General features: G+C 40.5%; 1 protein-coding gene across 1 annotated transcript in view; it reads left to right on the top strand.

Annotated features, from left to right (window-relative positions):
• LOC134288481 (neuronal synaptobrevin-like) overlaps positions 1-13,424 on the top strand; it is a 50,787-nt gene that overhangs the window by 16,913 nt on the left and 20,450 nt on the right. Inside the window, exon 3 of the mRNA XM_062853469.1 lies at positions 241-318. Within this exon, the coding sequence (XP_062709453.1) occupies positions 293-318 (26 nt within the window). The 5' untranslated portion in view covers positions 241-292. The remainder of the gene's footprint in view (positions 1-240; positions 319-13,424) is intronic.

The raw sequence follows: 13,424 nt of genomic DNA, 5'->3' as shown, positions 1-13,424 counted from the left end.
TCGTACAGGGCGAAAAATGTATACAATTCATTCGAAACGTAACAAATATTACCGAAAACAATATTCAATGACAACACTGCTCACCTTCATGCTGGTGTTCATAATCACAACCATCAACATAACAATAATTTCAGAACAATAAATTTAAAACATAAAATACAACACTAACCTGTAAACTTTTCATTGTTTCCTTCCTCTCTTTCTACCCTTTTCTACCTGTCAACACTGTGAACACACTAGACTAGACACTACTTTTTTGATTTCGTAAAACTATTTCTTATTAACACTAAAGATGAGCGCTGAACCACCAGCAGCAGAGTAAGTTGTTCAGTCATTCAATTTCTGAGTTATTCATACACAATAAACAATAATAGAAAATTTTGCTTTACATATACATAACATATTTTCCACATTTTAATTTCATTCGTTGCCAATAAAAAAAAAACTAGCCTGCATGCAGTTCAGTTTCTTATTCTTGTTCAAATATGTTCAACAACTAGTATCTAACCACAACAATTTACATTTAAAACAAGTTAAAGTTTACGTTAATACTTTTCCCAAGTAACACACTTGTCACAGAAGAGTCACCGCAGCGCAGGTTTTTGTTACGCAGAAGTCTTTGTGACTTACTTCTAACCAATAAACACTTATTTGCTAGAAGTAAGTCACAGTGACTTCTGCGCAACAAAAACCTGCGCCACCGTGACTCTTCTGTGACAAATGTGTTACTTGGGTTTATATTGTTATTTACTGTTGATTATACATTATTAAGATGCATAAATATTATTAAGACTTAAACACTTATGGGTAAGCGACGTTTTGAATTGATCTTGAATTACTTTTACTTACTATACATTTCGATTAACTATAACTCAAATACACAGCTAATCGCGTTCGGTAATTTTTACCGAAATCTCAACCGCTGAGCGTTCGGTAATGGATTTTTAACAAAATTCTGTAAAAAACTAACAAATTTCGGTAAAATGTTATCGTTTATCTGTCAAACTCTAACGAACTTCGGTAAAAGTTGTTACCTTTACCGATTTTTTCCTGTAAAACAAACTTAACGGTTGAGATTTCGGTAAAACATTACCGAAGTCGGTGATTTTTTCTAACTGTGTACATCATAAGTTTGAAGCTCAAAGAAGTATTGCAGTAATGCTTAAGGCTCAAGCATTCGTCATCCCTTTTTCGAAAATGAAAAGCAGTTTTTTCGCTGTAAACCAAAACAATGCTCACAAAAATGTATTCACTGAATTCCATCCCTAATGTGGAATGCAGTGAATATATTTTCATCAGAAAATATTTTGTTTTGAACGAAAAAACTGCTTTCAAATGTTTGTGAATTGTTCAACGTTAAGCACCTCAAAAACTTCAGCATCACCCAAAAATTGATCGAAACCTTCTGAAGATCAAAAGTAATAACTAATTGATGGGGGCGATATCTGCGTGGATTTTTAGGATTTCAAATCACTTCTAAAAAGTTAGAGTAAGAAATCAAACTTTGAACTAGTCAAATTGTAATCTTAATTTGAGCCATTTCGAAATTTATTAAAACGACGTAATTTTTAGGCAAATATTGTCCCGAAAAAGATGTTAAGGTGAATATATGACGAAGCCAGACTTAGAATTATCAAAAGCACAAATCTGAAGAACCGAATGTCGGTATGCGCTAAAAAGTTGATCGATTGGTCACCACCAGCGGGTTACCAATCGATCAACTTTTTAGCACTAATTGATATACGGTTCTTCAGATTTGTGCTCTTGAAAACTCCAGGTCTGGCTTCGTCATATCTTCACCTTAAACAGCTTTCCGTAATATAACCTGATAACATGGGCTTTAAAAGCATTGAAAAAAGCGTTTTTGTCATGGAAAACAGGCAATAGAAAAATCACTGTGATTTCATCCATTTCCCCCCAGAGAAAGCACATTTTCGGTGCACTCGTACAACTCATGCATTGTATCACACGGAATATGTGAATATGTCAAATGAAAGCTTATTTATCGTAGAATCGACCAACCGAATAATATTTCGCATTATTTGTCTTAAAATTATTAAATTTTATCTTAAGTTGAACCATTTGTAATCTAAATTTGAACTAGTAAACGCGGGCGAGCTTCCAGTGTTGGCCTTCAGACTGCGCTGGTGGTTGCTTTGTTTACTTTCGGGGGATTAAAAATTCCAAATTTAGTTTCCAAGTTCCTGAAGAGTTTAGAACATTCTTAGTTGAAATTCCACTGCCTTATGAAAAATAGATTTGGGAATTAGCAGATCCATGTGTTTTTCTATTGTTTAGCACGAAATTAGCTGTTGTGGGAGATGCTCGAGCTGCTGCCGCCAGTAGTTCAAATTAAGATTAAAATTGGTTCAAATTATGATTACGATTGTTCAAATTAAGATTAAAATCATTGTTGATGAATAATCAAATTTTTCAGTGAAATTCGGTGCAAATACAAACCTTTCACCACCTAACAAAAAGCTTATACCCGTGGCTTTCATGTACATAAGATTTTGCCGTAGTAAATTATTTTCATGTGGAAGAAAAAATCACTCAAAATTTGCGCTACTTCGGAAAGCCGCAATTTGATTAAACTTTCGATTACCTACCCTATAAAACTTTTTTTAGAAGCTCTTACTTATGACGGATAGTGTAGGATGTGGGATCATTTGAACATACGTTTCTATTTTTATTTACAACTTGACTTGAAATTTTGTACACGGTGAGATGTAAATTCATTTTGTTTATTCTTCAACCACTTAATCTAATTTCCAGCTTTTTTGTCCACTAGGGCACTACATGAGCGATTGGCAGTTGCACTTACTCTTTGTACAGCACCTAAATGCGTACTATTCTAATTCTTCTATATCGAACTGGTTGCCTTTGCGCTGCTGTCACTTTTCTACCCTGCCCATGGTATAATAGAATGATGAGCACGAGGATGATGATGGGTGGGCTATTGTTCCTTTTCCAGTCCGATTGGGGGTCCATTATGAGTTGCCATTAGCCGATATCCACGTTTCCGAATTCGTTAGAGCATATGCTCAGAAGAGGGCCAGGTGTCAGCCGCTCTCGGGGGGAGAGCAACTGACGAAAAAATGCAAGTGCCGGAGCTGGGATCGAACCCATGACCATCCACTTATGAAGTGAACGTGTAGCCACTACGCTACGGGCCCGGACAAGTTAATTCAAATTCGTGGTTAAAAAATCGTTTTTACTCCACATCACTTGTTCAAATTGTAACCAGATTCTATACCTTCTCCTAAAATTGGAGCTTATTTGATTTAAAACTGAGGCTGCACTTCAGAGGTTATAGGGGAATTACTATAGGAAAACCTTTTTTCTTTTAAACGACAGTAACATTTTCCCAAGTATCTAATAAAGTTTTGTAGTTGAATCCTGGTACTCCTAAGTACCCGAATCAACAACCACTTTGCCGAAGACCGCATTTAAATTAAACGCCTCTTAGATTGATTATTGATTTTAATTCAACTTGAGAATCTTTATCTGTGCTCCTCTAATTTTCCAGGAGGCTGGATAAGAAACGGTACCGTAATCTGGGGGGAAGTTGGTCTTTTCTATTTTCATTTCATTTAAATCAGGTACAGTGCATATGATTCCAAACAAATATTTGTTTAAAACATGTACTGAGTGGACCTGTATTAAGTTCCGTAAACGAAATTTTTACAAGGAACAGCTACATTTTGTAAAAAAATGGGAAATTATTGAACAAACTAAATTTTTTAATGCTGAATCTGATTAAGATTTTATTATTCTTACAACTCGTGTATTTTGTGTGTTAGAAATAAAATAAAGTTTGATAAGTTACAGATTAACCAACATTAAAAGCCTAAAGTTAGGCAATTTCTTAAAAAATCATCTTATTTACGCAACAATATGCTATTGTCTAATAAATCTTATATGTTAACATCAATTTTTACTCACAGCCAGGGAATGAAATTATCAGCGAATTGAGACGAAAAACCTGCTGGGTTTGCCTGCTTCCCGTCCGCTTCCAAAGCACAGAAAATTGGAGCTAACTCTAAGACAAGTTTGACGCAATCCTCCAATGGTGAAAAGCTGTCCTGTCCACGTCCTTGCAATAATAGCTGGAGTTTGGAAAGGATAGACCCATCACTGGAAGTTTGGAGTTATTAAGCTTAGGAACCGAAGTTTCAAAATGATATGCAGGAACGAACTCACCAAATTATACGTATTCCGGTACTCTGGAGACGAAATTGTTAATTTCCATTTGTGTATCCCGAACACCCAGCAGCGGTATAGTAAAAAACACACGAAAATAACGCGAATATGCAGCCCGATAGGAACTAGACAAACTTGTAAAATCGTAAAATTGTTGGATAGGCATAGCGACTCTAGCCGTTTCTTGATTCGGCCGGACATATTCAGAACAACGCGGAACAGACGATTTCAAAAACGCAGCAGCTGCGAACGAATGAATTCCGTTATAAACACGGGAACATGACGACAAAATGTAGCACTTACACTCCCGATCGAAAGTTTGGGGTCACCCCCTCAGAAACATGCAATTTTTTTAGACCCATATCTTCGCCAATTTGCGTCCGATTCCAAAACTCAAGGTCTCATTCAAAAGATAATAAGCTAAAGTTACTTTAAACATGATTTAAGTGAAATATTTACAAAATTATTTGTATGTCAACATAACTCAAATTTGCCAAATTTCCTAAACAATGAATAGGGAATTGCGCCACTTGGGCGGTGGCTTCTATATTCGTCTGTTTTCCACTATAACTCAGTCAAATTTGAACCAATTGACACAATTTTTAGAATGTGGTGAGATAGGTATAGTATCTACCCGTGTACAACATTTCAAGTCAATTGGTTCAAAATTGACTGAGTTATAGTGGAAAACAGACGAATATAGAAGCCACCGCCCAAGTGGCGCGATACCCTATAAACTTTAAATTTTAAGATGAGAGCGGTAATATAACACATTTTCAGCTTTTAACTGCTTTTTGGCGAACTTGCCTGAAAAATCTGGGAAAAAAATATTAAGTATATTAACTCTTGATGTCAACGACCAAAGACCCCTCAATGTGATGTAACAGCCAAAAGTTTGGGGTCACTATCGTAAAACATGGAAAAGTGATCTTGTGGTATCTTCGTCATCTATAGTTAAATTTTAATTCTTTTTAGCTCACTTCAAAGATTATTAACTAAATTTACGTTTGATGTCTTTAATTTAACGTATTCAACGATTTTTATATATAATTTTGGTATGTAAAGTTAACACAATTCACCGCATTTCAAAAAATGAGGCAATTTTACGTTAAGCTTTAGTATGTAATTTTTTAACAAATATGTGTGGCTTAATGTCTATGCAGTGAATACCATTTATTATGTTTCAAATAAGCCAAGAAGCATTAAAATTGAATGAAACATGACAAAGAATTAATAAATCACTTTTCCATGTTTTACGATAGTGACCCCAAACTTTTGGTCGATGACATCAAGAGTTTATTTACTTAACCCGTTTCGGTCCTAGTTGGGAATTTAATTTCAAAAAATCACCGTGACTTAATTTTCCAACCGATTTTTACGAAATTTTGTACGCAGATCGCGCTACATCTCTAGTTGTATGGAAAAATATTAAAATGGAATTTTGGTCCTTGGGGTCTGAGTTATTGAAGGGGTTATATGGGTCAAATCAGGTCAAAAATGGACCAACTTCCTCTTAACCACTGATTACTTGTAAAAAAACACATGCAATATGATTGCAAACATGTTCAATTATCTTTTTATTATTACAGACACATAGTTTGAGTAAATTGGGATTGTCTGGTTTTGGTTCCGGATGTTCCGGGTCGCTTTTGGGGTGCGTTCGGAGGACACTTCTCAAACGTTCCCTACACATGACATTTTTTCTCGCATAATTCTAAAAACAGGTTTGTCATGATTCATTCTTCATAATTTTGTATACTAAGTATATTGAAGGAATATTCAAAGGTTTTTTGACATATTGGCCGCCATCCCGGATGTTCCGGGAACCTGGGACCATCCGGGGAAGTGGCCATTTACCAAACAGTTATGAAACATGGCTTGCGACATATCAATCTTCATAATTTTGCAAAACAAGTATGTTAGAGGAGAATTTAGACGTTTTTGGGCATATTGGCCACAACTCCGGATGTTCCGGGAACCTGGAACCACCCGAGAAGTGACCATTTTCCAAATTGTTATGAAACATGGATTGCGACATATCAATCTTCATGATTTTACAAAACAGGTGTGATAGAGTAGAATTCAGAGGTTTTTGGACATATTGGCTACCATCCCGGATGTTCCGGGAACCTGGGACCACCCGGGGAAGTGGCCATTTTCCAAACAGTTATGAGACATGGCTTGCGACATATCAATCTTCATAATTTTGTAAAACAAGTATGTTAGAGGAGAATTTAGACGTTTTTGGGCATATTGGCCACAATTCCGTATGTTCCGGGAACCTGGAACCACTCGGGGAAGTGGCCATTTTTCAAATTGTTATGAAACATGGCTTGCGACATATCCATCTTCATGATTTTGCAAAACAAGTATGTTAGAGGAGACTTCATAAATTTTTGGACATATTGGCCACAATTACGGATGTTCCGGGAACCTGGAACCACCCGGGGAAGTGGCTATTTCCCAAACATTTATGAAACAAGGCTTGCGACATATCAATCTTCATGATTTTGCAAAACAAGTAAGTTAGAGTAGATTTCAGAGATTGTTGACCATATTGGCCGCCATCCTGGATGTTCCGGGAACCTGGAACCACCCGGGGAAGTGACCATTTTCCAAATTGTTATGAAACAAGGCTTGTGACATATCAATCTTCATGATTTTGCAAATGAAGTATGTTAGAGTAGAATTCAGCGGGGTTTGGACATATTGGCTACCATCTTGAATATTCTGGTAACCGGGGACCACCCTGTTGGGATATGCAATACTGTTTCCTCTCAGTGTGGCATTCGGCGAGATCGAAGGCGAGATCAACCCTGCGAAAACTTTCCACAGCAGAGCCGAGCGAGCGCGCCACGCGCGCATCAATGTGAACTTTATTCATTCAGTCCCCTGTGTTAAACCCGTTCAGACGTGTATTAAAGTTTTTTCCTAGTTTCATTCACACAAAGTGTTTCATTCCAAGTCCGGTTCTCTTCTTCGGTTATTTCGTTTCCGTTGTGCTTTGTCCACCTCTGCCCAACAGGTTATGGGCCCAGAGGAAATCCGAAAGAAATCTTCCGGATAGTGTAGGAAGAAAGTGTGAGAAACTGTGTTCCTGTTTCGGGTGTTCGCGCCGCGAGTTAATCGATTTCGTTTTCGACTGTGGTGATTCAGTGCGGAGACAAAATGGCGGAGCCGAACAAGTTTGCGTTTGCCAGATTGGGGAACAATAATTGGCAAATCTGGAAGTTCCGGATGGAGATGCTCCTGACCAGGGAAGAGCTCTGGTATGTCGTCGTCGGAGCCAAGCCGGAGCCGGTCACCGAGCAGTGGAAGAAGGACGACAGTAAAGCACGTGCTACAATGGGGTTGTGCATTGAAGACAATCAGTTTGGGTTAGTGAAAACGGCGAACAGTGCGAGTGATTTTTGGAATCAGCTCAAAGCGTACCACGAGAAGAGCACGGTCACGTCGCGTGTGTCGTTATTAAAGAAACTTTGCAGTTTGAATCTCGCGGAGGGTGGTGACGTCGAAGGCCATCTGGTAGTGTTGGAGGATTTGTTCGATCGTCTGGCGAATGCGGGCCAAGAGCTGGAAGAATCGCTGCGGATTGCGATGATCCTGCGCAGCTTGCCCGATTCCTACGGTGGATTGATCACGGCCCTAGAGAGTCGTGCCGATGCTGACATCACCATGCAGCTGGTCAAATCAAAGTTGCTTGACGAGTTCGAGCGGCGGCGGGAACGATCATGTGAATCGTTCGACATGAAAGCGATGAAGAGTGCGGTGCAAAGTGACGACGGTGGTTCGGACAGAGTGTGCTATTTTTGCAAAAAGTCCGGTCACGTGCGGCGCAACTGCCGGCTGTACCTGGCGAAGCAGAAGAACGAAGATGAGGAAAAGCCAGACGGCCGTGCGCGTGGTCGGCAGAGTGTTAAGAAAGTAGAAGACGAAAAGTGTGGTGCTAGCGTGTGCTTCATGGTGGCAGGGCGTGAACAGCGCGAATGCTGGTGCATAGACAGTGGAGCAAGCAGCCACATGACGAGTGATAGGAACTTTTTTGTGTCGTTGGACGAGAAGCCCGGTCCGAATGTGATTTTGGCTGATGGGAAGATTGCCGCTACTGCGGGGCGCGGCGAAGGTGTAGTGATGTGTGTGGATGGGAACGGCGAAGCAATCAAAGTGAAATTGTGTGATGTACTGTACGTTCCGTCACTAACCAGTGGACTGGTGTCGGTAGACAAACTGACGGCAAAGGGGTTCAAAGTGAAGTTCCGAAAGGATGAGTGTTCGATTTGTGATGCCAGTGGGAAGGTAGTGGTTGTCGGTGAGCAATCAGGGTCGTTGTACAAGTTGAAGCTGGCGGAGGAAGCGAGAAAAGTGAAAGCTATGTCGTCGAGGAATCCGATTCCGAAAGTAGCGGAAAGGAAGTCGCAGCAAGTATTGGATTTGGTCCATACAGATCTCTGTGGGCCAATGCGGACAACTACGCCTGGAGGAAAACGATTTTTGATGACAATGATCGACGACTTCAGTCGATACTCGGTCGTCTATCTGCTCAATAGGAAATCAGAAGCGGCCGGCAGGATAAAGGAATACGTGAGGAACGTGGAGAACTTATTTGGGCGGAAACCGAAAGTGATCCGGTCGGACAGCGGCGGTGAGTACGTCAATGACGAGCTGCGTCGGTTCTTTGCTGACGAGGGTATTAGAGCGCAATACACGACTGCCTATACGCCTCAGCAAAACGGAGTTGCCGAGAGGAAGAACAGGTCGCTGCAGGAGATGGCGACAACGATGCTGTTAGATGCTGGACTGGACAAGCGGTACTGGGGAGAGGCTTGTGTTGCTGCTGCATACTTGCAGAACAGGCTTCCAACCCGGTCAGTGGATACGACACCGTACGAGAAGTGGTATGGGCGAAAGCCAGAGCTGGACCATCTGAAAGTTTACGGGTGCCCGGCATACGTTCGAGTTCCAGGAGTAAAGCGAGCGAAGAAGTTAACGTTCATCGGCTATTCGGAGGAGAATAATGGCTACCGGTTCGTAGATACTGGTACGGATATGGTGACGATAAGCCGAGAAGCGAAGTTTTTGGAGTTACAGGATCCGAAGCGTTCAACTCAGGAGAAGGTGGCCGAAGGTGGATCAGCAGGTAGCGAAGTCGAGTGGTATTCGGAGGCTGGGACTTCCGGAGCCGAGGAGTTTGAAGAAGGATCCGAATGCGGCAGAAGCGAAGAAGAAGACTATTTCGACATGGACGATGCAGGTGCAGATACAGACCCGCTAGAAGTGAAGGAAGAAGATCGGATCGTCAGTCCGGAAGAACGTTCTGGAGAAGCGCAACGATCCAGGAGGAGTAATCGGGGAGTTCCACCCGGTCATTTGTCAGATTACGTTGTTGGCATAGCGAGAGCCAATACGGAGAAGGTTCGGAAGCGGAAGAGCAAGCAGTCAGGAGAAGATTAGATCGCCGAGCGGTTCGAGGATCCAGCATTGAGGAGGAGTGTTGGGATATGCAATACTGTTTCCTCTCAGTGTGGCATTCGGCGAGATCGAAGGCGAGATCAACCCTGCGAAAACTTTCCACAGCAGAGCCGAGCGAGCGCGCCACGCGCGCATCAATGTGAACTTTATTCATTCAGTCCCCTGTGTTAAACCCGTTCAGACATGTATTAAAGTTTTTTCCTAGTTTCATTCACACAAAGTGTTTCATTCCAAGTCCGGTTCTCTTCTTCGGTTATTTCGTTTCCGTTGTGCTTTGTCCACCTCTGCCCAACACACCCGGGGAAGTGACCATGCCCCAATAAATTATGCAACATGGCTTGCGACATATCAATCTTCATGGTTTTGTAAATTAGGTGGGTTTGAGGAGAATCCAGATGTGGACATATTGGATAATACCCCGGATGATCTGGGAACTTGCAGCCATCCAAGGAAGTGGTGATTTTCCCGGAACATCCAGATATGGTTGCCAATATATCCAAAAATGTCTGAACTCCACTCTTACATACTTGTTTGGCAAAATCATGAAGATTGATATGTCGCAAGCCATGTATCATATTTGTTTGGAAAATGGCCACTTCCTCAGGTGGTTCCAGGTTCCCGGAACATCCGAAATTGTGGCCAATATGTCCAAAAATATTCGAATTCTACTCTAATATACTTGTTTTGCAAAATCATGAAGACTGATATGTCGCAAGCCGTGTTGCATAACTATTTGGGGAAATGGCCACTTCCCTGGGTGGTTCTAGATTCCCGGAACATCCGGAATAAAGGCAAATATGTCCAAAAACCTCTAAATTCTCCTCTGCCATACTTGTTTTGCAAAATCATGAAGATCGATATGTCGCAAGCCTTGTTTCATAACTGTTTGAGAAATGGCCACTTCCTTGGGTGGTTCCAGGTTCCCGGAACATACGGAATTGTGACCAATATGTCCAAAAACCTCTAAATTCTCCTCTAATATACTTCATTTGCAAAATCACGAAGATTGATATGTCGCAAGCCATGTTTCATAACTGTTTGGAAAATGGCCACTTCCCCGGGTGGTTCCAGGTTCCCGGAACATCCAGAATTGTGACCAATACATTCGACTCTCCACATGTCGATGTTCTACATCTCGATATCTGCCCCTATCTCGATGGTTTGGTCGGTCCCTTCAATCTGCATACATTTTACCTTTCTACATGTCGATATCTCCTTATCTCGATATCTCTCTATCTCGATGCGATCTCGTTGGTTTTTGTTCTGGATTTTCTCTCCATATGACGATATGACCGTTTTTACAGGTAACTAGATCTCGTTTCTTAGGTGCAAAACATTCTGGGAAGGTAAAGTGACATCTGTTTGTTGACGGTTTTTCCTAGTTACGGACGGGTTTTCAGTCTAATGCGAATTATAAATTGGATCTTGAATTCGATCTCTCCCTATCTCGATGGTCCCTTCAATATCGAGATGTAGGGAGTCAACTGTATGTCCAAAAACCTCTACATTCTTCTCTAACATACTTGTTTTGCAAAATCATGAAGATTGATATGTCGCAAGCCATGTTTCATAACAATTTGGAAAATGGCCACTTCCCCGGGTGGTTCCAGGTTCCCGGAACATCCGGAATGGTGACCAACATGTCCAAAAACCTCTAAATTCTCCTCTGCCATACTTGTTTTGCAAAATCATGAAGATTGATATGTCGCAAGCCTTGTTTCATAACTATTTGAGAAATGGCCACTTCCTCGGGTGGTTCCAGGTTCCCGGAACATACGGAATTGTGGCCAATATCTCCAAAAACCTCTAAATTCTCCTCTAACATATTTTGTTTGCAAAATCGTGAAGATTGATATGTCGCAAGCCATGTTTCATAACTGTTTGGAAAATGGCCACTTTCCCGGATGGTCCCAGGTTCCCGGAACATCCGGGATGGCGGCCAATATGTCAAAAAACCTTTGAATATTCCTTCAATATACTTAGTATACAAAATTATGAAGAATGAATCATGACAAGCCTGTTTTTAGAATTATGCGAGAAAAAATGTCATGTGTAGGGAACGTTTGAGAAGTGTCCTCCGAACGCACCCCAAAAGCGACCCGGAACATCCGGAACCAAAACCAGACAATCCCAATTTACTCAAACTATGTGTCTGTAATAATAAAAAGATAATTGAACATGTTTGCAATCATATTGCATGTGTTTTTTACAAGTAATCAGTGGTTAAGAGGAAGTTGGTCCATTTTTGACCTGATTTGACCCATATAACCCCTTCAATAACTCAGACCCCAAGGACCAAAATTCCATTTTAATATTTTTCCATACAACTAGAGATGTAGCGCGATCTTCGTACAAAATTTCGTAAAAATCGGTTGGAAAATGAAGTCACGGTGATTTATTGAAATTAAATTCCCAACTAGGACCGAAACGGGTTAATAACTTTTTTCCTAGATTTTTCAGACAAGCCAAAAGTTAATGGAAAATAGGTTGTATTCCCATTCTTATCTTAAAATTTGGTCTACCCAAATGCCAGCGACACTGTCGTAAGTTTATATTCATTTTTTTTTAATTGGCAACTTTAGCTTAAGTTTACATACGAACATTTTTGAAAAAGTTTCACAGTTTCACAAATTGGCGGAGATATGGACCTAAAAAATGACATGTTTCTGAGGGGGTACCCCAAACTTTTGATCGGGATTGTATGTACACAAAGAAACTAATATAATTCCGGTTCATTCTTTTCAAACCCTTGCTGAAAAAAGTTAAGAAAACTATCACGCGCACAGAAAGATTTAACTTGACGTTCTATGATACGCTAAACTAAACAACCATGCGTCTACATGAGTTTTGCGTGCATTCTCTTCAATTCTTAGAAACAAAGAAACTTAATACTTTCCATAGAATAAATAGTTCTCTAGTCCAAAGGCATATAGGAATCTCGGGTCAATGAGCTTTTCGATGTCCCGTATAATTACAAAAGTGCACATCTGCATGCAGTATAAACCCACAGGCGATGATATCGTCTGCGTGGGAATTTCTTCTACGACAACGACAAAAAAATTCAAATCCGTTTCCTTATCTAGCTAGGTATGTAGGATACTTTCCATCACACACATTCAATCGTTCCATGTTCCCGTTTTACTCGGAAATCAATTTCGGTATACACGTAAATATTCAACAACGCACAGGAAAATCCGACGTTTACCTTTGGATACACCATCCAGTAGCACGAGCAGTAGCATAACTGCCTCTTCGTACTGCTGCTGTATCGTCTGCTATCCAAGACTGTCAGCTCTGAAATTTATTGGTGCGGGTAATAGAGTACCTCTACATGCAGAACCTGTGTTCATGTAGCTGTGTAAAGCATATTGTACACAGTGCACTACAGCAGTGTTTTGGAACGTCACCATGAGAAATAGAAAAGTTGGAGCGAGCTTGGAAGGACATGCGCAGATCATATCGCAGATCGATTCCTACTCGTTATCACATCGTACCTAGCACACTAACTTGTTGTTGTTTTCGTTGTCAATTGCACTGGCTAGCTATAGTGTGGTTGCGGTTTCGAAGTTGCTTAACTTTTGAGCAGTGCTGCATACCGACTGTCAATTGAACCCATGGGAATGCCATTCCGTTCTTTCTTCTGGCTTGTAGCAACTATTCATTTTGGAACGAAAGCAGTAGCAACTAGGTACTTATCATTCCGCAAATGTTTTTTTTTAATTTTGATAAATTTATATTTTTTTTCTAATTTT

Source organism: Aedes albopictus, chromosome 2, assembly GCF_035046485.1.
Source record: "Aedes albopictus strain Foshan chromosome 2, AalbF5, whole genome shotgun sequence".
Taxonomy (NCBI): domain Eukaryota; kingdom Metazoa; phylum Arthropoda; class Insecta; order Diptera; family Culicidae; genus Aedes; species Aedes albopictus.
Note: the sequence above shows the minus strand (reverse complement) of the source record. Positions and strands in the feature narration are given on the sequence as shown.